General features: G+C 47.2%; 1 protein-coding gene and 1 non-coding gene across 17 annotated transcripts; both read left to right on the top strand.

Annotated features, from left to right (window-relative positions):
- The first annotated feature begins 92 nt into the window (after positions 1-92).
- LOC106579917 (E1A-binding protein p400) lies at positions 93-27,098 on the top strand. 16 transcript variants are annotated; one of them, XM_014160290.2, is made up of 53 exons: positions 93-253; positions 1,346-2,684; positions 2,812-2,919; positions 3,084-3,165; positions 3,425-3,538; positions 5,302-5,681; positions 5,781-6,080; positions 6,228-6,413; positions 6,518-6,658; positions 6,767-6,845; positions 6,942-6,991; positions 7,100-7,154; positions 8,059-8,148; positions 8,306-8,419; positions 8,580-8,770; positions 8,972-9,149; positions 9,260-9,396; positions 9,646-9,815; positions 10,024-10,198; positions 10,563-10,699; positions 10,907-11,093; positions 11,303-11,472; positions 11,649-11,803; positions 13,016-13,285; positions 14,504-14,677; positions 14,922-15,071; positions 15,218-15,273; positions 15,414-15,703; positions 15,896-16,098; positions 16,252-16,421; positions 17,270-17,466; positions 19,190-19,301; positions 19,780-20,046; positions 20,159-20,233; positions 20,366-20,500; positions 20,621-20,665; positions 20,938-21,091; positions 21,186-21,418; positions 21,631-21,804; positions 21,906-21,953; positions 22,049-22,185; positions 22,311-22,446; positions 22,568-22,747; positions 22,846-22,891; positions 22,987-23,099; positions 23,264-23,468; positions 23,645-23,778; positions 24,028-24,252; positions 24,452-24,653; positions 24,799-24,926; positions 25,155-25,316; positions 25,440-25,517; positions 25,819-27,098. In XM_014160290.2, the coding sequence occupies exons 2-53, from the start codon at positions 1,377-1,379 to the stop codon at positions 26,098-26,100; spliced, it is 9,288 nt and encodes a 3,095-aa protein (XP_014015765.2). In that variant the 5' UTR covers positions 93-253; positions 1,346-1,376; the 3' UTR covers positions 26,101-27,098. The 16 variants fall into 16 exon arrangements, 15 of the variants coding, with proteins under 15 accessions (XP_014015765.2, XP_014015767.2, XP_014015771.2 ...); XM_014160292.2 differs by lacking the exon at positions 93-253 and adding an exon at positions 315-359; XM_014160296.2 differs by lacking the exon at positions 93-253 and adding an exon at positions 326-512 and having other exon boundaries at positions 6,767-6,839.
- Positions 16,574-16,703, top strand: LOC123729365 (small nucleolar RNA SNORA49). Its single transcript, XR_006761151.1, has one exon. It is a non-coding gene; the product is annotated as a small nucleolar RNA SNORA49 (small nucleolar RNA).

Raw genomic sequence — 27,098 nt, 5'->3', positions numbered from 1 at the left:
CCCAACAAATGCGGTTTTATTTGCCCCCCCCCCATGTGATTTTAATTGTGCAAATCTGTTCCCAAGTATTCCCACACATAATAGAGAGACAGATGATGATATACACATGCAAGCACGGCTTTAAATATGATGTATGTTTGTGCTCCTTGCGGTCAATTGCAATCTACAAAATTGTAATTATGTTCCGCCCCGACCAGCCGCTCAAGAAAATATCGTCCCTTTCTTGAATCGAGTTGATGATCCCTGGGTTAAGGTAAGAGTTAGGGTTAAGGATTATGGTAAATGTTAGTCTGAGGTTAGGGGTTAAGGTTTAGGGTGGCGACGGCCCAAGGATCCTCGATAGCGCGATCCTTGAAAATGTAAGGTGGCCACCGCCATGTTTCAGAATGAAATATGTCCAAAACATTAAATGTAATATTTCCGTATAGCAGTATTTACATTTCATACATTTTTTCTTTATTTTGAAATAATACTTTTTGGTTGATGACACTACAGCGTGAGTTGTATTTGCTGTAAGTAGCTAGTTCCGTCTATTTACCCATCGACTAACGTATTAGCTAGCGCGAGCTAGTAGCACGCTATCCGAGGGAAGGAGCGGAATATCGGCCTTACGCGTGCCAAGTATTTGGACATTTAGCTAGTTGACTCAAAAGCTTTTTGTAAACAACGTAAATACACATTTCATTAATGCATGGTCAACGTTGCATATTTGGCTAATATAATGCTCGACTGTAGTATTATAGTTAGCGCTATCACATATGAGTTAGGACAAGGCCGTGCAACAACATAAGCATAGTTTAGCTAACTACTGTAGCTACAGCTCATTTGAAAAGACAGGCAGCCTAGTTGTTTATTATGCTGTTGGCTATGAAGGTGGCGTGAACTAGTTAGCTTCATAACATGAAATAGCTCGGCAGCTATTATTACCTAGCTAGCTAACGTTAGCAAACTCAAATAGTATTGTTACATTGTCTTAAATTCTGCAAACAACATGGTTAGTAAGCTAACTAGATGCTCATCTGCGTCTGTCAGAGGATGTCTTCCTTTATTTCTTTACCAAATAAAACACGTCAAATATAGCTAGCTAGCTTGCATGATGGAACTCATTCATGAAAGGCTACCTTTGCCAAGCCATTCACTGATCTTTGTGACAGCTGTCAAAATGAAAAGTAATGTTACAGCGTCAAATAGCTACAGTTATTATGTACAGAATGATTAATGGTTGACATTGATACAAGAATATGTCAATGTTTGATTGAATGATACATATTTGCATAGTTTTGACCATTAAAATATGAAACCAATATTGGCTAAATGATTTGATGATAATGTCTACCCGCTGCAGGTATTGTTTCCCATAAAGCAAGTGTTACGCAATGCACCATGGGAGTGGACAACAGCATATGCAACGGCAACTTCAGAGATCCAAGTCCATCACTGGATCTGAAGCAGAAGACCAGCAGCAGCAGACCATGGCAGTTACTCAACAGCAGGCAACAGCCAACCACCCACAATCACCTGTGACCACGTTTGCATCTGCAGCCAGCCCTTCAGCCCCCCAGTCACCCAACTACCAGATAATCATGAGCCGCAGCCCTGTCACAGGCCAGAACATGAACATCACCTTACAAAATGTCAGTCAAATGGTGACGGGCAACCAACAGATCACCCTCACCCCGCTCCCCCTCCAGAACCCAGGCTCTCCCGGCTTCCAACACACAGCTCCGCAATGGAGGTTTGAGCATGCCCCGTCCTCCTATATCCAAGTCACCTCACCCCTGCCCCAATCCATGCAGCCCCAAAGTCCCACCCAGCACAACCCAGTACCCCTCCAGCGACCTGGGGCACCCGGAACAGGACTGAGTGTGTGTGGACAGAGCCCAACACGTTTTGTTGATACTGGCATGCTTGTGAGACAAATCAGTCCATCTGGAAGTGGGCACTTTGTTTACCAAGAGGGGACAGGGTTGACACAGCTGGCTCCAACCACAACTGGGCAGGTGCAGTTGCAGCTGTCCTCCCCAGGGGCACCAGGCTCTGTGCGGGAACGCAGGCTGTCACAGCCCCATTCACAGACTGGAGGCACCATCCACCACCTCGGACCTCAGAGTCCTGTGGTCAGTGGCACTGCTCTGCCCATACTGGGGAGCCCAGGCCACATCACCACTTCCAACTTGCCACCTCAAATCAGCAGTATTATCCAGGGGCAGCTGGCGCGGCCCATGATATTTGAGAAGACTCTGGGTGTGGTAACTGGAGTGGGGACAGCTGCCACAGCGTCTTTCAGTATGCCTTCCACCATTCCTCCTTCCAGCCCTTCCCTCACTAACCCTCCCCAAGGCATCCCCAATCTCCCCCTCACGCCTACCGGCATGAGCATGGGCTCCATCAAGAAACAGATACCCAAAAAGCTGGAGGAGATTGCACCCTCCAACCCAGAAGTGGCTCAGCTGAGGAAGCAGTGTCTGGAGCAACACACTAAGAAGATGGAGGGTCTGAAGGAGGTCTTCAAAGACTACCTGATTGAACTGTTCTTCCTCCAGCACCTCCAGGGGAACATGATGGACTATTTGGCTTTCAAGAAGAAGCCCTGCGTCCCGCTTTTCACTTACCTGAGGCAGAACGACCTGGACCTTGAGGAGGAATCGGAAGAGGAGGAGCAGTCTGAGGTCATCAATGACGAGGTACTGTTACAGAATTGATTGATATCTTGTTGTATTGTGTCTTAAAGTCCTATATTCAGAACCCCTCGACTTGTTATCCTGTGTTTAGGCTACATGAATCTAGTTCAAATCTCTGTGCTACTCCCAGGTCAAGGTTGTCACTGGAAAGGATGGACAGGCGGGGACACCAGTTGCCATAGCTACACAGCTTCCACCCAATGTTTCAGCAGCATTCTCTTCCCAGCAGCAGTTCCAGGTGAAGAACGGTGATGGGGCACCAAATGACTGCAACCTCTAAACAGAGCGGATGGAACGGATTTATTGTTGTCTCTTTTAAATGTTTCCTTTTTTATCTCTTGGAAGACCCTTTTTGATCTCTTGTATCCAAGCTCTTGTTAACCCTTGGATATGTCTCCTCAGGTGCACCTGGGAGCATCTGGCAGCATGACAAACCCAGGGGACATGGATGCCTTTAAGAGGCAACAGGCAATGGCACACGCAGGTAGGGCAAGGACAGCACACTCCCGTGGCCTTTTTGTTGGTTTGTTTCCTCCCCCTTTTCGTTCTTTTTGTTAGTTTTTCTTGTTTTGTTTTCTTACCTCAAATTGCTTCTGCTTTTAGATATTTGGCATCTTCTAGCGCTGTGTGTAGAAGTCTTAACCCGAGGAAGGAGAGGTGGTCTGTATGGCGTACAGAAAGTAATTGCTGTTTGCCGAGTGTCTTTTTCCCGTTATGAGGGTATTGTGTGTTTTAAATCCCAGATCAGGCTAAGAGGTCCCGGATTGAAGTTGGTCGCCATGGAATGATTTTCCAGCATCCTGGTGTTTTAGGATCACCTGGCGTTCCACTCCAGCAGCTTATGCCGACAGCGCAAGGTAGGGGTGCTACTACCAGGCCGTTATGTGTTCTGTTCAATGCTGCTGGACGTGTCCTCAATCCTATGAGACAAACTGAATTCCAACAGCGTCCCATTGTCTCCAACGAAACCTCAAAGCAGCATCAACAAAGCGATCTTCATCCATCCGCTGGACAGACACCCCAGCAGGCCTCAGGAAGTTCAGGCATAGCTCTCCCAGCACGCTCTCTCTCTAGAACAAGGGATAAAATGGGGAAGAAGAAAAAAAGTCTGAAGAAAGGAGTAGCCTCTCTGGGAAGATGCCATGTCTTATGATTTGACTTTTATGTTTTATTGATCATCCGTCTCCATCCGTTTCTATTGTCAAATGTGTTCTTCTCGAGCGTCTGTTTGGACGGACTTTCCTGTGCCGTTGGAGCTTTGGCTAATTCGCAAGCGGATCACGGAAAGTGAGAAAGGAGGAACCCTGGGAAAAAACAAAATGTATCTTTCCAGTGAGGCATGTTTGCTCATTCGATGATTGCTTTTTTGTTCTTCCTTTTTTCTACTCATCATTCTCATCCCTCTGTCTCCTGCACCCCCCTCCCTCTCCGTTGTCCGTGATTGCATTGTCAACATGGATTCACAATGCATTTCAATACTAAATTCAGTTATCAGTCATCAAGAGCATCCATTGTTTCCTTTTCTTGTTCCATCATGCTCATCCTTTGTTGGTTTCCCCCATCTGTTTCCATGGCATACCGTTCTGACTTGGCCTCTTTCCCCCCAGTTGTAGTAGGAAGGAGGGGAGCCGTGTGGAGGAAGCTTGGTGCAGTCATGTCATGTCACAGGTTGGCGTGATGTATGTCAGGGCCAGGTGTTGATGTGATCTAGGGGATGATGTGAGTGATGGTCAGGGAGGTAAGAGACAGGTGCTGCTTAGTCTGTGTGCACAGCTCCGCTCAGCCCTGCTGTCTGCAAGATCCCATGTGTGTCCTCCTGCTCACTCCTTTGCTTTGCTTTGCTATGGTCTGTGCACCCCAAAACTAGAGGCAAGTATATGCCAGCATTCCAGCTAGGCATGACCTTGCTTCATGCATGCTGAACATATGGTGTTTTTGTGATGGTGATTGCTCACATTAGTTCCTTTTTTCTTCCCCTCTGTTTTTTATTTTCAATATTTTCTGTTTTCATTTGATTTTGAACCCTTTCTTCTCAGTCCCTCTGCTGAAACTCTTTATGCATGATTAGTTCTGCTGTTTTAATCACATTCTCTTCTCTTAACATTTTAAAGGTAATGTTTTTTTATTTTTGCATTAACAAAAGTAGTATTTTATTTGAAGGACATGTAGATGATCACATGGATTTGTTTCTTCTGTAACCATTGTTCTTTATAATTTTCATGAATGTTCTCCCTTCGTCAACAGTAAGAAATACACTGCTGTTGACTCATAGTACATCCAATTGAGACGTTCTGGGTCGCTGGTACCATAGATGGAGCAGTAAACACTATCATTTTAGAATCTGATGATCACGTTCAGTCAGTACTGAAATGTATTGGCTTAAGAATGAGGCACAAAATGCCCTCTGGCCTGAGTACTGCTCAGTCCCCCTCTGTCACCCTTCAGTGCTCACCTGAATCTCAGTCCGGTGCAGAGTGTAGTGTTTTTAACAGGCCGTTATTTTACAGAGAGCAGGATTGGTATGGACAGATTAACAGTAACTCACAGCCACACCTTGTTATTCTTTCCCTCTCTCTGCTCCTTTCCTTGTTTTCCCTATGACTTGGTTACTGTGCTCCAGGCGGGATGCCCCCCAACCCACAGTCGGTTCAGATCCCCGGGCAGAAGCAGAACCAGCCGCTCTATGACCCGTCTAAAGGGCCTCCGGTGCAGAACGCTGCCAGCCTGCACACCCCTCCCCCCCAGCTGCCAGGTCGCCTCCCACAGGGCGCCCTCTCCATGGCAGGCCTGCCCATGGCTCTCTCTCAGCAGTCACAGCTGGTGGAGAGCTCAGCCCAGGCCGCCAACCTGCTACAGGTGAAGGTGCAGGGGGCCGGCCCCATCATGGCTCCAGTAAACTCCCACACACAGCTCCAGCAGCAGATGCAGTCTGGCCTTCACCTCCAGATGCAGGCTCAGCAGCTACAGCAGCCTCAGCCCATGCTGCAGCCAGGACAGGCGGTGAGTCCAAAGGATAACTTCCAAACATTGCATGTTTTTGGTTGTGTTCATCGGTTTGTAGATCAACGGTTTGCCTTCTCTCTCTCCTCCCTTGATCAGACTGTGGCTCTTGCTCGTCCTGGAGCAGAGTCCAACCAACCTGGCCAAAGAATGATGATCAACTCCCTGTCTAACCCCTCCATATCTCCTGCCCCCCTCAATGTCCCCAACTCACTCCCCTCCCCCCACACCATTGGCCCCCTCCGCCATCCTGGGTCCAACATCACCCCTGCCACACAGTCCAAACTGGCCGGGCCCAACAGCACCTCCACTATCAAAATGGGTGGCTTTGGTCAGGGCTCAGGTATGCAGTCATCAGAAGGGAGCTCACAGGACAAACAAGCTGAGCAGACCAAACTGGTGAGGAGTTGGTTCAGAAAAACCTATGACTGTGCAAGAACTTTTGTGTTCAGACTGTATTTCATAGTCTTTCAGGTGCTTTTGTGTTCAGACTGATCAGGTGCTTCAGTGTTCAGACTGCTCATGATGTGACCTCTGACCCCCCAGGAGAGCCAGGTGCACCAGCGTATCTCTGAGCTGAGGAAAGAGGGCCAGTGGTCAGCTAGCAGGCTGCCCAAGCTCATGGAGTCCTCTCGGCCCAAGTCCCACTGGGACTACCTACTGGAGGAGATGCAGTGGATGGCAGCTGACTTTGCCCAGGAGAGGAGGTGGAAGATGGCTGCTGCCAAGAAGGTATGATGCCGTAGTCCTCTTGCGGTACTGTTACTCCAGTACTGTCATTGTTAAGATTTCAGTACACGATCATAACTGCATATGACATATTCCCCATTTCCCAGCTGGTTCGCACCTGTTCCCGTTACCATGACGAGCAGAAGAAAATGGAAGCGAAGTTCAAGAAAGAGGAAGAACTGCGACTTCGTCACATTGCTAGCACCATCGCCAGAGAGGTGGAGTTCTTCTGGTCCAACATTGAGCAGGTAAGTTTCTCTTGATGTGAAAACTGTTCCATTGTTGTCCTTATTATTTTCAAGAGTGCGATCCACTCTGTCCATCCTAATTAATTTGTTCCATTTGGTTTCTCTCAGGTTGTGGAAATAAAACTACAGTTTGAGATTTATGAGAAGAGACTGAAAATGCTCAGCCTGCAGAGAGCATCGAGTAAGGGTGAGAGTTTATTTAAGAGCCTTTTGAAATGGTTTTACTACAAGCTAACTTTCATATAACGTCTATTGAATATATTGGTTATTCCTTGTGTCACAGGGCAAGATGTTAAACCTACTCAGTCGACAGCAGATAAAGCTGAAAAAGATGTAGGTGCTGCATTGACTTACTGGCTCTTGTTATCAAAATTGTCCAGACATAACCTAATATTTTTTGGTGGTGGTATGACGCTTATTTAAAATGTATCTTATTCACAGGAACCCACTATGTCATCAAGGAAGCGAAAGTCCAGCACTTCATTGGCTGAAGAAGGTATGTGTCCAAAATATACTGAACAAAAATATAAACGCAACATGTAGAGTGTCCCATGTTTCATGAGCTGAAATAAAAGTTCCCAGAAATTGTCCATACGCACAAAAAGCTTATTCTCTCAAATTTGTTTACATCCCTGTTTGTGAGCAATTCTCCATTGCCAAGATATCCTTCCACCTGACAGGTGTGGCATATCAAGGAGCTGATTAAACAGCATGATCATTACACAGGTGCACCTTGTGCTGGGGACAATAAAAGGGCACTCTAAAATATGCAGTTTTGTCACACAACACAATGCAACAGATGTGTCTAGTTTTGAGGGAGTGTGCAATTGGCATGCTGACTGCAGGAATATCCAACATAGCTGTTACCAGAGAATAGAATGTTAATTTCTCTACCATAAGCCGCCTCCAACGTTGTTTTAGAGAATTTGGCAGTATGTCCAACCGGCTTCACAACCACAGACCACGTGTAACCACGCCAGCCTAGGACCTCCGCATCCGGCTTCTTCACCCGCGGGATCGTCTGAGACCAGCCACCCAGACAGTTGATGAAACTGAAGAGTATTTATGTCTGTAATAAAGCCCCTTTGTGGGGAAAAACTCATTCTGATTGGCTGGGCCTGGCTCCCAGTGGGTGAGCCTGGCTCCCAAGTGGGTAGGCCTGCCCAGTCATGTGAAATTCATAGATTAGGGCCTAATGAATTTATTTCCATTGGCTGATTTCCTTATACGAACTGTAACTCAGATTGTTGAAATTGTTGCATTTATTTTTGTGTTCAGTATAGATGTCATTTTATTTAGGCTTTGAGCAGGTGGGTGCCAACAGGTGCCCTCTTGCATTGAACAGTTGTTTGAACACAAGTTATCCTGTAACTTGTCTATGGCTATGTTCTCTCTTACAGTTCAGGATGAGGAGAGCACCATAGAGGAGCAGGAAGCCATGGAGGTGGCAGCTGATCAGAGGGCAGAGTTGGCAGATCTGGCTAAAGATGGTCAGCATGACGCACCTTTTTCTCACCAGAACCAGTGATGGATTTAGCCCGATGACCTTTATTTAATGGTGTTTTCTTTAAAACATGTCATGTTTATAAGTGCCCCTTTGGTTTTGTCTATGCTGAGCCTTTCCTCTCTGTCTTGTACTGTTCTCAGCTGAGATGCCTCTGGATGCGTTGGTGAAGCAGTATGCTGGTGCATACGCTGACAACTTTGACTGGCCCCAGCCTGCCCCACCGAGTGATGAGGAGGACCGGGATGAGACTGAAGGTACACTTAAACTCTACATGTAAACTCCATCTCTGTGTACCCGTCTTGCTCGGTGCCGTGTGATTGTTGATATGCCAAGATGATTAGTTTCAAAGCAAAAGGATTTGTGGGCTGGTGGTGTTCTCTCTGTAGTGCTGATGTGGTTATTGTTCTATCTCAGATATGGAGTCCTCTCTGGACAGCCCCCATGAGGCTGTAGTGATAGACTCTCTGCTCAGTGTGGACCAGTATCGAGGTTCTGACAAGGCCTGCCCCCCTGGTGCTGACGGGAAGCCTAAGAAGGACATAGCAGAGGTGGCAGCTGCCACAGAACTCATCCTACCCAAGGGCAGTGCCAGGACCACCTCTTCTGTGAGTCCTCACATCTCAGCCTCACACTGACCCAGTGGTTTACTGTTGGGTGTCATGTAACCAGTTTGAGAATGAGTGGAATTTGGCAAGATTAATGAAATGGCAAAATTGCTTAGAATTGAAATCTACAGTTAAGATGACAGTTAGTGGGTTACTATGTACAAACAGGGAATCATTATGACCCTTTGCTATATATCTCAGGTCCGCAACCAGGCTCCTTTCCTGCTGCACGGATCACTGCGTGAGTACCAGCAGATCGGAGTGGACTGGCTAGCCAGCCTCCACAAGAAACACCTCAACGGTATCCTAGCAGACGAGACTGCACTGGGCAAGACCGTGCAGATTGTGGCCTACCTGGCCCATCTGGCCTGTCAAGAGGGTAATCTAACGTAATGCTGAAATAGGTTATTCAATGCTTCTCATATGTTTCTGTATGTAAACATGTATGTAGACATTCATAAAGACTTAATTCATTTTTTTTAAATGTAGTTATCTGGGGCCCCCACCTAGTTGTGGTGAGGACGTGTAAGATGCTGAGCTGGGAGATGGAGTTTAAACGCTGGTGTCCTGGCCTCAAGATCCTCCTCTACCTTGGCAACAGACAGGAACGCAGAGCAAAGAGAAGGGTAACTAGTAATGATCTGTTTCAATAGGACCTTTTTCAATAGACAGACCCATGAGATTGAGTCCATTCCAGCAGAGAGACTTTGGGCAGGACAGCAGCACCAAATGTGACACAGTAAATCATGGACACTTCTCATGAATACAGTGCCATAAAGATGTACATTTTCTTCTCTTTTTGGCTTATTTCAAATGCTCTTGTATACCAGTTTGTATTTGTCTGTCCATAACTTGTAGTGTTGTTGTGTCTCCAGTGGTGGGCGGAGGCCAATAGCTTCCATGTGTGTGTGACGTCCTACAAGCTGCTGCTGAAGGACCAGAGCCACTTCCTGAGAAGGAGGTGGAAACACCTGGTCCTGGATGAGGTGCAGCTCATTAAGAATATGTCAGAGAAACACTGGGAAACCATCTTTGCTCTCAAGAGGTGAGCAACTCTTATTTTAGGTTAGCTCTGTGATTACACCCACACACAGACTGGTCTGCCGAGGGCTTTTTGGTGACTGCTTAGTTAGCATGAAATGAAGGCTAAACTCTGAAATGTGGTTTGACCTTGTGGTTTTCCATGCGTTTGAAATTATTGCGACTAAGAAACAACAAAAGCTAATGATGTGTTATTGTGGTTTGTGTTCCAGTCAGCAGAGGATCCTCCTGATCAACACTCCACTACACAACACACTGAAGGAGCTGTGGACCATGATCCACTTCCTCCTGCCAGGCATCACCAGACCCTACACAGACTTCCCAGTCAAGCCAGGCACAGACCAGAACCAGGACTACTGCCACAAACTGGTCATTCGCCTACACAGGGTCAGTAGGGGTACAACCAAACGCTCATCTTTCTCATCCTTGTGTGTTTGGAGGTTGTCAGTAGTCCCTGTTATCATGAATATCGATGGCAGTTTAGTTCTGGTGTGAAGTTGTTTATCTGAGGGTTCTTTCATTCCTAATGTGTGTGTTTCATCATTAAAGAAGACATCTTGCTTAACATCGGTGGTCACTATGAGTCCCATTTTCCAGGGCATAGCTGTTCATACCTAGTTACCAATTGATCCGACATCCTCTCTCTCTCTCACTCACTCACTCACTCACTCACTCACTCACTCACTCACTCACTCACTCACTCACTCACTCACTCACTCACTCACACACACACACACACACACACACACAGATGATCCAACCCTTCATTCTGAGGCGCTGTAAGAGGGACGTGGAGAAGCAGCTCCCTAAGAAGTATGAACACATCCTCAAGTGTCGCCTTTCTAGCAGACAGAGGAGCATGTATGACGATATCCTCACTCAGCCAGGGTGAGTCGGGCCTCCAGACACCACAGTTCCTCAGCCTAATGTATGGAAAACCTGATTGCATTTGGTCCTATTCTCGTAGACTGAATATTTGAGCACAGGTTCAACGGTAGAAATGCATGATTCTTTGGTTATTAACAGAGCATGGTTGCGCAGATGTTAAATTCACTTGCCCTGTTTCTGAATGTCTTGTCCTCTGTCCACCCCTAGAGCCCAGGAGGCGTTGAAGCCGGGTCATTTTGTAAGTGTGCTGCAGGTGCTGCTGCAGCTGCAGAGGATCTGTAACCACCCAGACCTGGTAAACATCAGGGAGACCAGCAGCTCCTACGTGTGTTCCTCTCTGCAGTACAACACCCCTTCGCTGGTGCTGGGAGCCCTACAGGAGGACCAGCGCACGGTAGGACTAGGAGGGTGCCAGTACCACACAGCTAAAAACTCCTGAGGGTTTTTATTCCGATTATTCTATTTCATTAGTACTGCTCACCTGAATGACGTACAATGAAATTGATTAGATTGGTTTTGATTTAAATCTAGGTCTTTATCTGATAACTTAGTCCCCACCTACATAGGAGATTCAGAACACGCTTTCCTTTTGTCTTTTTATAGAGCCTGGACCTGTCCCTGTTTGACCTGATCAGTAATGAGAACAGACTGACGCGCTACGAGACGGAGGAGGTTCTACCCAAACTCAAAGTCACCCGTCAGCTGATCGAGGAGATCCAGAGTGCCCCGGACCCACCGGCCAGGCCCAAGCCCTGCAAGATCAAACCCATGAGGTCTGTGCGCTACCTTTCACATCACATGGAAACCCTAATACACACCACATGACATGGATGATTACATTCTGTTTCCGACGAAAATGCTAAATGAAGTATATTTTCGAATTCTCACAGCGCTAGGCTGTGTTGCTTGACTTTTGACCTTTTCATTGAATCTATGATTTCATTGACAGGTTGTTCCAGCCAGTGCAGTATGGTACCAAGCCAGAGGGTGGTCTAGTGCCCATGACTAGTACTGTGGGTCAGCAGCGTCCTCCAGCCACCACTACCCCTCAGTCAGCCCAGACCAGGGGCAAGTCCCCTGTCACCACCACTACCACCACACAGAGTAAGACCTCACTATAGACCCCTATAACAAGGGTGCACCTTGGTATGCACATGGGTTCACACTGTTTTCAAGTTTCATGCTATTTTCAAGTTGAATAACTTGATGAAGTAAATCAAACATTTATCTTAATGTGTTTTGATAACTGCAATTGATTATTTACAGTATTTTTGCAGTGTGTATCACACAGATAATCGCATGATGCTACCATATAATGTTTTGTGAAGCATGTGTTATTTTAGTCTGTCATGACACTAAAAACGTCATTTTAGTGAAGTTAATTAAACTAACTGCATATTGTGTCATTACCGCCATTACATTTTGAAATTGTCTGGTTTATGCACGTGTAACTTTAAAAGATGGGTCATCAATGTAATTTCGGGAAAAAAATCTACAAAAGATTTTACTACTCCAAATGTATTCTGAAGAAGTCGAAGGTGAATATGTTATTATATTGACATCCTCTTTTGACTCCAGGGATGGGCAACTTTGATGGGGGTGGGGGCCATCAAAAATGGGAACTCATCATGAGGGGCTGCCGTGGCTCGCGGGTGTGCACACATGAGGTTAGAGCCGGCCCTAACTGTTTGGGGACCCAAAGTGAAATTTTGCAACCAACATATTTTAGGTGCCCCCTTCTTGACAGTGAAGAGGAAGAAAAAGTAAGGTGAGATAGTCAATTTCCTGCACATCTACACATTTTTAAACAAGTTTGCTGCAATTCTACATATTTCGCTATGGAGCGGAGAGAAGATTTAGCAATTTTATAACTCATTTCATGCAATTCTGCTCATTTTGCCATGGTGGCGGAGAGAAAAATGTGTAGTTTTATAGCTAATTTCCTGCAAGTCTACACATTTTACTGACATGGGCTACTTATTTGACTGACATAACAAGAGAAAAACTGCTGATTCACAACCCCATTTCCAACTTGCACTTTGTGTATTATACTATTCTAACTCTCCACAGTAAGTTGAGACACCCGACTGAGTTCCATAACCAAAAAATTATAATCATTGGAAATTGATCTGCGGGCTTACAAAAGTGGGTCTGCCAGTTGCCCATCCCTGCTCTAAACCTATCTATCCCAGACTGGTATAAACCAAAGCTATCTGATGGACCACCACCCTCGAGTTGTGCTGTTGAATTAACTGACACGTTGTTTCAGTCCCTTCCTAACAGTTAGCCCATTCCAAACCCCCTTGTACTTCACAGTGGTTGGGACAGCTATTCAGAAAGCCCAGACTACCTCTCCTGCCACCGGCACCACTGGGTCTGCTGTAGCCTCCTCTGGGAGCGCTGCCACTGGCCAGTATGTGGTGGGGACTGTGGCCCTGGGCCAGGCTCTGTGTGGCGCAGCCCAGCCCACTCTGCCTGGCATTGTCCAGGTCCACAGGCCATCCCTAGGCCCCACCCATGCCATCCAGCCCAGCCTGGTTCCCCAGAGGCTGGTTCTAACGTCCCAGGCCCAGGCAAGGTTGCCTAGTAAGTGGCCCCCTCCCCTCCCTCCAACGTTTCCCTCCACTTTCAGCTCAACAGATAGGGCTGCTCTGACAACAGGCCTCTCTCTCTCTGGGACACTGCTGATGTGTGTTTGGGTCTTGGTTTTTAAAGAAATAGCACTTCTTTCTGTGTAAATATATTGAAAAAAGTCTGTCATGGTGGAATTATAGTATTACAATATTTTATCATGTTAACAGTATTGTTTGATATATTTTTAAAGGTAGAAAACATATTCAGGTTTACAGCTACGGCATTTCCATTGTCCTATTTTACTGCAGCGTATCACTGAGTGAAGATAAAAAGCACTTTAAAAATGAGAACTACAGCCACGTCAGCAGCATCCCCAACAGCCTCCTCAGTCTCTTCTGAAACCTGCATGTCCACAACCCAACGTCTGCTGCCATGATAGACCACACAAGACTGTTTTAACCATTTGAAAATGATATTCCCTCCACCCCTAAATATTGGTTCTCCCATTTTACTAATATTTTTGCCTCTTATCAGCTCAGCTGCAGGAAGGGTTCCCAAATCTTTGGATCCTCTGTTTGTTGATGTTGTTTTCTGGTTTATTTTGACTCTGAAGGTGTGCACTGCTAAGCATGTGTAAATGGTCGCACACACTGCTAACCTCAGGCCAGTCCCTACACCCAGTGTGAACACACACGGTTACCTTTTCAATAGGAACTCGACACACAACTCCAGAAATTATAGCATTTAAAACTATTCTAGCCAGAAAATGTATCTTTAAAAGAGCATACAGGTCTTTTTGGGCAATCATTTGGATAAATGTGCATCGTCTAATTGCATGCCTGCAGTAGGTGTTGTTGAAAAAGCAGTTAAGTGCAAGCCACTGCTTTAACTAAAAAAAGCACCTGAAGATGACTTGTTCTTTTTTTTATTTTCCCCCTCGGGTTTTGGTAGAGATTAGCAACCACAATGGTTCTGGTGTTGTGGAGTGCAGCTACATACGCTCGTCCCACTCATTAACCCACCCTGGTTCTGCATGTCTAGTCTCCCTCACCCTTCAACTAACTGAAATATCAAACGTGTCTTTATTTTGTCTTTTTGATGATGCACTGCTAGACTGTTTCTGACAGCAGTCCTCTTTTGGTCTGTGGTGTTATTTGACTAGAGGTGTGTGTGTGTGTGTGTGTGTGTGTGTGTGTGTGTGTGTGTGTGTGTGTGTCTTCCCTCCTGAAGGTGGAGATGTGGTGAAAATAGCTCAGCTGGCGTCCATAGCAGGCAATCAGAACCGGATCTCCCAGCCTGAGACCCCTGTCACGCTGCAGTTTCAGGGCAACAAGTTCACCCTGTCCCCCAGCCAGCTCCGACAGCTCACCACGGGGCAGCCCTTGCAGCTCCAAGGTACACTCGGTAATGTACACCCAACATTTCATACTCTCCTTATTTCCAATCACTTGCAACAAAGATGCTACTTTTCTCTCTACCATGTAATTTATTCCAAAGTCCCCATCATATAAATATTTAGAGTTGGATAACCAATGTTACATGTATTGACATTTTTACTTAGAGAGTGATGAAATTAAATGGTGATTACCCTAAATAGCTGTTTGAAGGTTTCCGTGTTGTCTGTGTGCCTGGTTGTGTGGTGGTACAGGTAACATCCTGCAGATAGTGTCGGCCCCGGGTCAGCAGATCCTCCGGCCTCAGGGCTCCATGCTCATGCAGACGGTACCTCAGGCTGTACCCGTCTCCAACTCCTCCTCCACACCTGGCACCCCATCCCCAGCCACCCCAACCCACCAAGGTAAGCCATCCACCTTCAACTGTGAATAGTGCAGATAGGGCCTGAATAATTACATCACTGTCTCTGCTGTCATGGCTTTACAACTCTATAGTCACTATTCTGACAGTGGTTGTGCTGTAATGGTCTTTCTCCCTTTACTTGTAAAGTCTCAGCCTCAGGGGTGAGTGTCAAGCCAGCCCCTGCTGCTCCTATTGCCCCTCAGGTAGGTAGAACTGGCACTGGTAGAACACAGTAGAAAATGAAACGAAAACACATACCTATATTTCTGTAGTCCCATGATCCATATTCTCACCAAAGCGATGAAATGTTACTATGATGCCGTTCTTGTGTGTCATGTACAAGGAGTCGTCAGAGGAGAGGAGTCGTCTGCTGAAGGAGCTTCTGAGCCGCCTGTTCAGTTCCAACGAGCGGCGCTGTGGCCGCAGTGTCCTGTACGGGGCTGACCTGCTCCAAGCCTGCTCTGTGACCCCAGGGGCTCCTCACTCTGCCCTGAGCCCCAGGGGCTGGAGGTGGGTGGGTAGGGACAGCTGCCTCAGGGCCCAGAGGACCCCTGTGGCCACCACCACACACCTCCAGTCTGCCCTGCTCTCCTCCGCACACCGCCAGGACGCTGGCAGCCACCTAGTCAGCAGGTACCCAACTTCCCACGATGGTCAATCACCTCACATCACTGTCAGATTAAACTTTTATTTCAGGATGGACGTGATCACCCTGGTTCAAAATATAGTTAAGTTTGCGTATAGTGAATTGAGTTAAAGCCTACTTGAGTTCATATAGCCTTTTGTATTTCTTAAAGTCATTAAAAAACTCTCTCCTCTCTGTAGGTTATCATGTGTTGTCCCTGTCGCAGTAGCTCCTCCCCCTCACCTGTATGCAGCCAATCCCCCAGCTCCCTACAGCCTGGAGCAGAAGTCGATCAGTCGCAGGCTCCAGGAGGCTGCCGCCCCCCACAGCACAGAGATCCACCGCCTGGCCTCTGGACACCAGCTCCAGTTCCCAGACCTGCAGCTCATGCAGATGGACTCAGGTGAGCTCAGCAGAAGACTATATTTAGCTTTGTGTGCCAGGGCTCTAGGCTCTCCTATAAGCCTGGCTCAACATAGGTAGTCCATTTGGTGTGCGGGCTGCACACATTGTTCGAATTACGCAAAAATGTGCATATTTTTTTTCTCCACCGAAGGTAAACTTGAGGCCCTGGCCATTCTGCTCCAGAAGCTGAGGTCGGAGAATCATCGAGTCCTCATCTTCACACAGATGGTGAAGATGCTGGACATCCTGGAGGCCTTCCTGGACCACCGGCAGCTCACATACATCCGCGTGGACGAGAGCCTGACCACAGAGGAACGCCAGGTAAAACACCTTTGTACCAAGGAAGTCATCCGCTGCACCAGTTATGGTGCCTGTGTTATAGTGAGTTCACACACAGAGACTTCTATTGTGTTGCATGACTAGGGTTAATTGTAGTACACTCACTCAGTGACAGCCCTGCCTCTCTCTCTGTTGCTCCCTGTCTAACACTGGGACCTCTTGATTCAGTGCAGTGTTCTGGCACTATAAGGGGACAGAGTACTACGCTCTCTTCCCTCCCTACTGGATGCTGTTCCTCCTAGGGCCTTAAGAGAAGCACACAGTGGCAACTCTAGAGAACCTATGGGGCTATTGGGCTTTTTTAGTGCTGTACTTTTTACTTTTCTGCTACACTTGCCGTTTCATTTTCCGTCTGAAAAACCTGTTTCTGCTACACTTGCTATTTTTATTTTCTGGCTGTCCAATCAGACGTGTCTGCCTCTTGTCTAACCGACCTCTTGTTTAATTCTCCTTCGTCTCTCTGTCGGTTAGCTGAGTGAACTATACCGGAGGTGTTTGGTTTGTAACATTTGAAGCAGAGGAAGCGTGTCTTCATTTGTCTAAAAGACAAAGTATAGTTGTGGAGAAATGCTCAGTTTCAGCGCACCAGTCACTGATGCAGGATATACTCTTATCATAAACCATACAATAATTTGTAGGATTTAGACCTCTCCAACCATCTATACCATGTGTTTTGTAGATGTTAGACAAGTATTGGTCAGGGTCACGAGGTAATGCTACCTATACCATTATCTTAATTGGAGTATTGGAATAGGATACAACTCTGAAGTCCTCTCCTTAGGACTAATCTGTCTCTCTCTCGGTTTCTCACGATATCTCCCTCCCATCAGGAGCATATGAAGACCTTCAACAGGAACAGACAGGTGTTCTGCAGCATCCTGACCAACCGCTGCTGCTCGGCCGTGGGGACCGTGTTCGACGCAGACACCATTATATTCTACGACACAGACCTCAACCCCAGCATGGACGCCCGCACCCAGGAGTGGTGCGAAAAGATCGGACGCTTCAAGGACATCCACATCTATAGGTAACACACAGTTGAAGTCAGAAGTTCACATACACCTTAGCCAAATACATTTAAACTCAGTTTTTTACAAATGCTGACATTTAATCCTAGTAAAAATTCCCTGTCTTAGGTCAGTTAGGATAACCACTTTATTTTAAGAATATAAAATGTCAGAATAATAGTAGAGATTATAATCCTTTTCACCTTTTATTTCTTTCATCACATTCCCAGTGGGTCAGAAGTTTACATAACCAAATACTAATTGAGTGTAACATTGCCTTTAAATTGTTTAACTTGGGTCAAACGTTTAGGGTAGCCTTCCACAAGCTTCCCACAATAAGTTGGGTGAATTTTGTCCCATTCCTCCTGACAGAGCTGGTGTAACTGAGTCAGGTTTGTAGGCCTCCTTGCTCGCACACGCCTTTTCAGTTCTGCCCACAACTTTTATATAGGATTGCGGTCAGGGCTTTGTGATGGCCACTCCAATACCTTGACTTTGTTGTCCTTAAGCCATTTTGCCACAACTTTGGAAGTATGCTTGGGGTCATTGTCCATTTGGAAGACCCATTTGCGACCAAGCTTTAACTTCCTGACTGATGCCTTGAGATGTTGCTTCAATATATCCACATAATTTTCCTTTCTCATGATGCCATCTATTTTATGAAGTGCACCAGTCCCTCCTGCAGCAAAGCACCCCCACAACATGATGCTGCCACCCCCGTGCTTCACGGTTGGGATGGTGTTCTTCGGCTTGCAAGCCTCCCCCTTTTTACTCCAAACTTAACGATGGTCATTATGGCCAAACAGTTCTATTTTTGTTTCATCAGACCAGAGGACATTTCTCCAGAAAGTACGATCATTGTCCCCATGTGCAGTTGCAAACCGTAGTCTGGATTTTTTATGGCGGTTTTGGAGCAGTGGCTTCTTCCTTGCTGAGCGGCCTTTCAGGTTATGACAATATAGGACTCGTTTTACTGTGGATATAGATACTTTTGTACCTGTTTCCTCCAGCATCTTCACAAGGTCCTTTTGCTGTTGTTCTGGGATTGATTTGCATTTTTTCGTACCAAAGTACGTTTATCTCTAAGAGACAGAACGCGTCTCCTTCCTGAGCGGTATGACAGCTGCGTGGTCCCATGGTGTTTATACTTGTGTACTATTGTTTGTACAGATGAACGTGGTACCTCTTCAGGCGTTTGGAAATTGCTCCCAAGGATGAGCCAGACTTGTGGAGGTCTACAATTTTCTTTCTGAGGTCTGGGCTGATTTCTTTTGATTTTCCCATGATGTCAAGCAAAGAGGCACCGTGTTTGAAGGTAGGCCTTGAAATACATCCACAGGTACACCTCCAATAGACTCAAATGATGTCAATTAGCCTATCAGAAGCTTCTAAAGCCATGACATAATTTTCTGGAATTTTCCAAGCTTTTTAAAGGCACAGTCAGCTAAGTGTTTGTAAACTTCTGACCCACTGGAATTGTGATGCATTGAATTATAAGTGAAATAATCTGTCTGTAAACAATTGTTTGAAAAATTACTTGTGTCATGCACAAAGTAGATGTCCTAACCGATTTGCCAAAACTGTTTGTTAACAAGAAGTGTGTGGAGTGGTTGAAAAGCTAGTTTTAATGACTCACCTAAGTGTAAACTTCCGACTTCAACTGTAACTCTACATACCATATCAGGATGACTAACTGGAATGTTAGTCAGTTTGAGGTTGGTAATTTGGTGTTTTGTATCCCAGACTGGAGAGTGGGAACTCCATTGAAGAGAAGCTGCTGAAGAACGGCACCAAGGATCTGATTAGAGAGGTGGCTGCTCAGGGGACTGACTACACCCTGGCATTCCTCACACAGGTAGGATCTTTTACCCTCACACCAACCAGACCCCAGCCCCACACAGGTAGAATCTTTTACCCTCACACCAACCAGACCCCAGCCCCACTCACACAGGTAGGATCTTTTACCCTCACACCAACCAGACCCCAGCCCCACACAGGTAGAATCTTTACCTCACACCAACCAGACCCCAGCCCCACTCACACAGGTAGGATCTTTTACCCTCACACCAACCAGACCCCAGCCCCACACAGGTAGAATCTTTTACCCTCACACCAACCAGACCCCAGCCCCACTCACACAGGTAGGATCTTTTACCCTCACACCAACCAGACCCCAGCCCCACTCACACGTGTAGGATCTTTTACCCTCACACCAACCAGACCCCAGCCCCACTCACACAGGTAGGATATTTTACCCTCACACCAACCAGACCCCAGCCCCACTCTGACTAAAACCCATACTGTATTATTTCATACGCTGTGTCTCTGTCCAGCGGACCATCCAGGACCTGTTTGAGGTGGAGGCCGGCTCTGGAGAGAAGGTTGAGGAGTTTGTGGTTCTGCACCAGGAGCCGTCTCCCTCTGAGGCAATCTCTCCCCGCGTGGCCAGGCCCTACATCCAGGCCCTCCACAGCATCAGCCTGGACGCCGCACCACCAGAGATGCAGGAGGAGGGGGGTCAGGAGGAGGACCTGGAGAAAGAGGCACAGATCAAAGAAGAGCCCTCTCAGCTGGAGGAGCTCAGTGCTGTCATGGACCAGGTGATAAACTGTCATTAAGTGCCTTCTTACAGTATGTTGTAGACTACATACCAGGGAGCTAGCACATCAGTTTTAACTACAGCTGGATGGTCTTAATCTTATACTCCATCAGCTAACGCCGATAGAAAAATATGCCCTGCAATACCTGGAGTATCTTCATGTCAGTGAAGACGAACATGTTGCCAAGGTAAGACTTTAAACAGTTCTCTCAGACATCCAGAGGTACTACTAGCTCGTAAGACCTTGCATTCTCAAAGTAGCACCAGACCACAATTAAAAACAACTTTGATAATTATTTCATGACTAATGTGAATTTCAGGAGCGACTGTTGTGTGCAAAGAGAGGCTGGGAGATGCAGCACCTCCAGAAACTGAAGGCTGAAGACTCAGAGAGGATGATCATTGAGGACGAGGAGAACCTGTTCACCTACACCAGAGAGGATGCTTACAACATGGTAGGTTTTCACTCTCTCATCTGGTGGTCACGGTGTTGAGATAAGAGAACAGAGCCTGTAGTAAGTTTCCATTGTAACTACGTGGTAATGGGAGCTTAGCTCTTGTCTCTGTTTCAACAGGAGTATGTGTTTGATGGAGAAGATGGCCAAACGGAAATCATGCCGGTAAGTCAGTCGCATAATGTCTACATCAAATCAAAGTGTATCGGTCACGTTCACAGTTTTGCAGATGTTATCGCAGGTGCATTGAAATGTGTATGTTTCTAGCTCTAACAACGCAGCAATATCTAGCAATACAATAACAATACACACATAATTTAAAAAAACAGACTTTTCAGAACGAGCAAGACATGACAGTACCTGAGCTATGTCATAGTGAAGCCTCATATGACCAATGAGCCTGTCAGCTGTATGTTAACCTGTGGTTCTGGTTGCAGCTGTGGACTCCACCTACCCCACCGCAGGATGACAACGACATCTATATCGACTCTGTCATCTGTCTGATGTACGACTCTGCTCCCATGCCGGAGTCCAAACTGCCTCCTGTCTACATCCGCAAGGAGCACAAGAGACTCAAGATGGACCCCTCGGGTAAGGCTTTGCATTTCTATAACAGTATGGTACATTGTGTGTGTAGTGATGCACTTGTGAGCTCTGTCCTAAGCCATGTGCTTGTGCTCCGCAGCAGGCAGGAAGAAGAAGAAGGCTCATGGGGAGACGGTGATTCCTCCTCGCTCCCTCTTTGAGAAGGCCAGCATGCTCAAGGTCCGCCGCGAGGGCAAGGACCAAAAGAAGAACTTCTCCCTGAAGCAGCAGGCGCCCTTCGCCAAGCCTCTGCCCTCGCTGGTCAAACCTGCCATGGAGGCCGGACAGGACAACCCAGAGTGGCTCATCAGTGAAGACTGGGCCCTGCTACAGGTACTGAGCAGGCTGCTACTGAAATGGCTTGTTTTACCCCTGGTGGAAATGTCTGTCATAATGTATGTTTGCTAGGTACTCTCAGATGAGGTGAACTAAAATATACTGAGAAGCTAAGATATTTGTAATTGTGGTGAAATGTGTTGTAGTTAAATTAGTATGATGTGTTCCGTTAGTGAAGTAAGTGTCCCCTCTCTCTCTGTCCGCGGCAGGCTTTGAAGCAGCTCCTGGAGCTCCCTCTGAACCTAACCATCATGTCTCCGGCCCACACGCCCAACTGGGACCTGGTCAGCGACGTGGTCAACTCCTGCAGCCGGATCTACCGCTCGCCCAAGCAGTGTCGCAACCGCTACGAGAACGTCATCATCCCCCGGGAGGAGGGCAAGGTGAGCAGCCATGACTACGAAAGTCCTGAATGGCAGCTGGACATTATGTTGTTTTGAGTATTCAGATAATTAACCCATACCGTTTTTGTTACTCGTTTTAGTTGGTGTATGAGGCGAACCCCAAGAAGAAAACTAAGAGCATATACAAGGTACATTGCCCTACTCTTGTGTTTTACAGTGGTCATATTGTTGGATTCACAGAGCTCTCTTGATTGGCCAGTTTCCCTCCTTTCTCCTTCACCAGTCTAAGAACAGCCGGCCGCTGCGGACCTGTCAGATCTACACCCAGGATGACAACGCTACACACATCCAGCTCTACAACAGCCGCTTTGAGCTCATGAAGATCATCGCCAGCAAGAGGAGTCCCCCCATCAAACCCCTGTAAGCACTCAACATGACCATTCCTCTGTAGCATGATGTAATGTATGTTTTATCAGCCTCTTGATAAACATGCTTAGTGTGCAACTATCAATTAACTCTATGGAATGTTTGCTTCGTCTTCAAAGTCTGGGGATGAACCCATTCCAGAAGAACCCCAAACATGCCTCCGTCCTGGCAGAAAGTGGGATTGGCTACGACAAGCCCCTCCCTCCCATTCAGGTGGCATCACAACGTGCTGAGAGGATTGCCAAGGAGAAGAAGGTGTGTACTGTTACTGTATGTTCTCTCTGGTTTTGGATTAATGGCTAAGTTTGCAGTATGCAGTGTGACAGTGCTCGCACTCTGATTTTCAACATTCCTATCTGTCTGTCTGTCCTGCCAGGCCCTAGCAGAGCAGCAGAGGACTCAGCAGCTAGCTCAGCAGGCTGGAGTCCCCCAGGCCGTGGCCGGTGCTGCCCAACCCCAGGCTGGGGCTCCCGCTGTAGGCCAAGCCCAGGCCCCGGGAGTCCCCCAGGCCCCTGCAGTGACTGGAGCTACCGCTGTACCCAACACCGCTGTCCTGGTGAGAATGGGGAAAACCAGACAATTTTCAATGTCAGACCAAGAGCTGTCTATATAGATTTATTTAGTTTTTACGAGAACGTTGCTTGTGTTTTTCAGGCTGGATCCATTAAGAATGCTGCTGGGGGGACGACCATTCAAACTGGTGGGTTTTCATGGCACTGTCATTGATCATTACAAAACATTTGGTCTGTAATGAAATAGTCATTTCTTAAATACTTTCCTTTTTGTCCCTTTCAGGCACCGTAGCGGGGAACGTGATTGTGAACACAGTGGCTGGAGTTCCTCCAAGTCCGTTCCAGGCCAACAAACGGCTGGCATCACCAGGTCAAGTCATACCAGGCACCCTGTCTGTAAGTCACTATGTATTAACCCTGTTATTGTTTCCCTCAACTCCTAGGGAATCTTTCAAGTGTCTGTATTATAACACACAATCACCATTGTTTGAGAAATATTCAGTCTTGCTGACAGAGTGAATGGTCCGACATGAGGCCCTGTGCTCTTGTCCCCCCTCCAGCCTGCCGGTGCAGCAGGAGCCCAGGTGGTCCACTCCCAGCAGAGAGCCGTACCTGCCGCTGCCACCCCTGGTGAGGTGATCGCCATAGCTACGGGTCAGCAGGGTGTCAGGGCCATTACCCCAGTGACCGCCTCTGCGGTGGTGTCCACCACTCTGACCCCAGTGCAGTCTCAGACCCGCTCCCTGGTCACTCAGGTCACACCAGGTACTGGACACATTATTCACACTGAACACATACAAACAATCAATTCATAGCCCTTTATCACCAACTTTAAAGTAACCCTTCAAAGAACATAGGGAAACATCCAACAAAACAACATCATTAAAGTGCCCTGTCCCCTGGTTTTGTGATCCGACTCCTCTCCCTCTCTTTGTCCCCAGCCACAGGCATGCAGCTGCCCCAGGGGAAGCCCATCACTCAGGCCCACCTCCACATGCTCCGCCAGCAGCAGCTCCAGCAGCAACAACAGCAGGCTTCCTCTCCACAAGGCATCAAGGCTGTGGGAAAACCCCAGGTACTGTGCTCTATAAAGAAGCCCTTCATTCACTGCATGGCCTCCTGGCATTAGCTGCTACTGATGCTCAGTCCCCTTCTCAAAGCAGTGCAAGTTTAACACTTTGCAAGTCTATGTGAATGCACATAAATTGGATTCACGATTGCAAAATGCATCACAGTCAGCGAACCACACTGCACTATATTCCAGATACTAAGATGTTAAAGCACTTGAGATATAACTTGACTTTAACTCTTTCTCTGACTGTAGGAGCTGCTGAAGATGCACAAGCAGAAGATGCAGATGTCCCAGCAGCAGGTGGCAGTGGCAGCAGCCCAGGGCCAGCAGCAGGCAGGCCAGCAGGCCTCCCAGGTCCAGCTGGCTAACCCCCAGGCAGCCCAGGCCAACCCACAGCTAGCTGCTGTAGCTGCTGCTCCCAGAGCCGGGGCCGTGCTGGCTGGTTCTACTGTAGCCAACCTGCAGCTGGCCAGACTGGTGAGGACCAACTTTATCCCCTGCTCTTGTTTGTTTTCTACAGTATGTAGCCTGGTCTAGGGGATTAGTACCACTGTTGTGCTGATCTTTATTATTTTCAGACTGGTAAATGCCACACAATGTCACTGCTGAGACGTGTCCATTTTGAATAATGATCTACCAGAAGTAACCGTGATGAATTAATGATCCATTGAAACAGTGTTTAGAACAGTCTTTGCCACCCCAGACGCGGGTGCCCACCCAGGGTCAGATCCAGGCCCAGCCAGGGCAGATGGCCCAGGTGACCCTCACCAAGCCCCCCGTAGTCTCTGTGCCAGCTGTGGTCTCCTCCGCTGGCGTCACCACACTGCCCGTCTCTGTGGCTGGTATCAGTGTGGCCATTGGCCAGGCCCAGAAAACAGGTGGGGAAGCCCTCCTATTCTCAGCAACTGATTAGACTGAAGCACTCAATCTTTTTCTCTTAGGACAAAAACACATACCCCCACACTCCCTCTGTTGGTTGTTGTCCTGTCCCTGAGTCACTATGTCTCTCTTCTGCTCCTGTAGGTGGGCCGGTGTTGCCGCCCCCGTTCCCCCAGATGCAGGTGCAGCAGCTGCACCAGATGAAGAAGCAGCAGGCAGCCGTGCAGAAAGCAGTGGAGCCACAGCAAGGACCGGCCACTGTGCAGCAGAAGGTGCGGCTCAAGGGACAAACAGAACCACCGCAGTCTACACAGCCACACACATATTTAAGTGTTCTCTTGTTGTTACCATAAGGGTATGGGTTGGTCAGAGGTGCGCTTCTAATCTGAACTGAAAGTGACACTTATGAAACTACAACCCAGTCTGTCAATAGTTGCCATGCATTTTTGTCAGAAGGATCTTGTTGTGAACCTTGTTCTGCTCTATGTCCTCTCCCTCAGTTGGGCACCCAGCAGGTGACAGTGCAGGGTCCCCAGGCCGCCCAGCAGCAGCAGAAGGTCACCTATGCTGCCACCACCCAGCTCCAACCTGGCATCAAGACCCAGTTCTTCACTACCTCCATCGCCCAGGCTGGAAAACCCACTGGGGCCCAGCAAATGCAGGTATGCACTCATCTACTACTCAGATACTTCAACCCACTAGCCTTTAGGTTCTGGGTCATGCATGTATAGAGGGCTATTATCCAGAGGTGGGAGGAATGCTAACTGTTTTCCCTTGCATATTAGGTGGCTAAGCTCCCCCAGATAGTGCAGGGGCAATCCACTGTGGCCAACATCCAGCAGATCGTATCATCTCCACAGCAGGTAAGAGCACTATGCCCCAACAGAAGGGCAGAATTATACAGGATTCTTATGAGGCATAAAGAATGAGAAGTAACAGGTTTTGCTTACTGTGCGTCATGACCTTTCACGTCTTCCTTGCATGTGACTCAAATACAAGTCAGCTTGCTTAAATTGCACAATGCTTTCATGCGTTTTGGCATTTCGGTCATTCCCTTTAAACTCTTGTGAAATGTTATGATGGTGAATAAAGCTACCAAGAGGGCAGTATATTCTGGTAAAGTTGTCGTCTGTCTAATGTCACCCTCTTGTTGTGTTGTACCAGACGGTCCCCTTGACCCAGCCTGCGTCCTCAGCCCAGCCCCAGGTCCAGATGATTCCATCAGGCACATCCCAGGTGGTTCAGCAGAAGCTTCTCCAGCAGCAGGTGGTGACTGCAGTCGCCTCGCCTCAGATCCAGACCACCTCTCCTCACAGCCCGGCCCAGCAGGCCCAAGCGCCTGCTGCAGCCGAGTCCCCTGTGCTGCAGCAGCCAGCCAAGGGCCAGGCTCGCGGAGGGGCCATGAGAGGAAAGAACCAGGCCAAGCCCAGCGGGGGCAGCAGCTAGTAGCCCACAGAAATAGTTAGTGCTCCCCTTTCAGCTAGGCCAAAGAGCCCATATCATCAGTGTAAATGCACTTACAATGACATGAAGAGATCCTTTCACTTTGGCAGAGCGGTGAAGTCCTGACTGAGGTGGCTGTGTTGAATCTAACCTGGCTAAAGGAATGGCATGTCTTCAAGAGTGTTAATTTTCTACATCAGTTCTGTAACTGTCCACTGTTTCAGAAGGTCTCCCCTGGAGGCAACCTCCCCCTGCACCAACATTTAATAAAGATCTGAAAAGCATATTCATGCATTTTATATTGATGAATATATTAATGTTACTATGTGGCTGGAGCCTATGGGCTGGTGCATCACTAATTTGGGGGAATGTTCATTTGAATGTTTTGTATATTCATACATTGTTCCTGCCCTCCTTGGTGTCCTAATGCTTACCTTTTATGTCTGCAATTTCCTAGTTGTTTATAGATATAGAACATACCAATCATATCATGATCAAGTAATGTAGCTAAATATCAGTACTACAGGTGCATTGCCTACCAGAAGGATAAGTGAGGATTTCAGTCCTCATGCTTATTGTGAAACATGTAAATCACACAAAGCCCTGAGCCATTAGTGATTGCAGAGTTGTATCCATACAAACACATTCACATAACCTTTTTCAGTGTACCAATTTAACATTGAAAGAGGTGTCCTTAAAAGTTAGCTCATTTGAGCTTGCCATGTCAAACTGCCCCAATAGTGATTGTATCACAGTTAAACAAACCACTCAATACACAAATGAAATACAATCTGGATGTGGCTTTTTCAGATATTCTATGGAAAATAATGCACGTTCCAAACACTGTAAACATGAAGTATCTTGTTTTCTCAAATGTCATTTTGTATTGATGTAAAAAAAAAAAAAATGTAAATAACAATGGAAAACATTTGTACTTGTAAAGTAGTTTATTTGATTTTTTTCAGCCTAATTGTAATAAAGTGTTTTGTTTTTATACACTA

This window comes from Salmo salar, chromosome ssa20, assembly GCF_905237065.1.
Source record: "Salmo salar chromosome ssa20, Ssal_v3.1, whole genome shotgun sequence".
NCBI lineage: Eukaryota > Metazoa > Chordata > Actinopteri > Salmoniformes > Salmonidae > Salmo > Salmo salar.
Note: the sequence above shows the minus strand (reverse complement) of the source record. Positions and strands in the feature narration are given on the sequence as shown.

What these genes read in the sequence shown, in the direction of transcription:
- LOC106579917 (XM_014160290.2), top strand. Translation starts at nt 1,377, where the DNA reads ATGCACCATGGGAGTGGACAACAGCATATGCAACGGCAACTTCAGAGA. An exon ending in CTGAGGTCATCAATGACGAG is followed by an intron (nt 2,685 to 2,811) that starts GTACTGTTACAG and finishes TGCTACTCCCAG; the next exon opens with GTCAAGGTTGTCACTGGAAA. An exon ending in AAACTAAGAGCATATACAAG is followed by an intron (nt 21,954 to 22,048) that starts GTACATTGCCCT and finishes CTCCTTCACCAG; the next exon opens with TCTAAGAACAGCCGGCCGCT.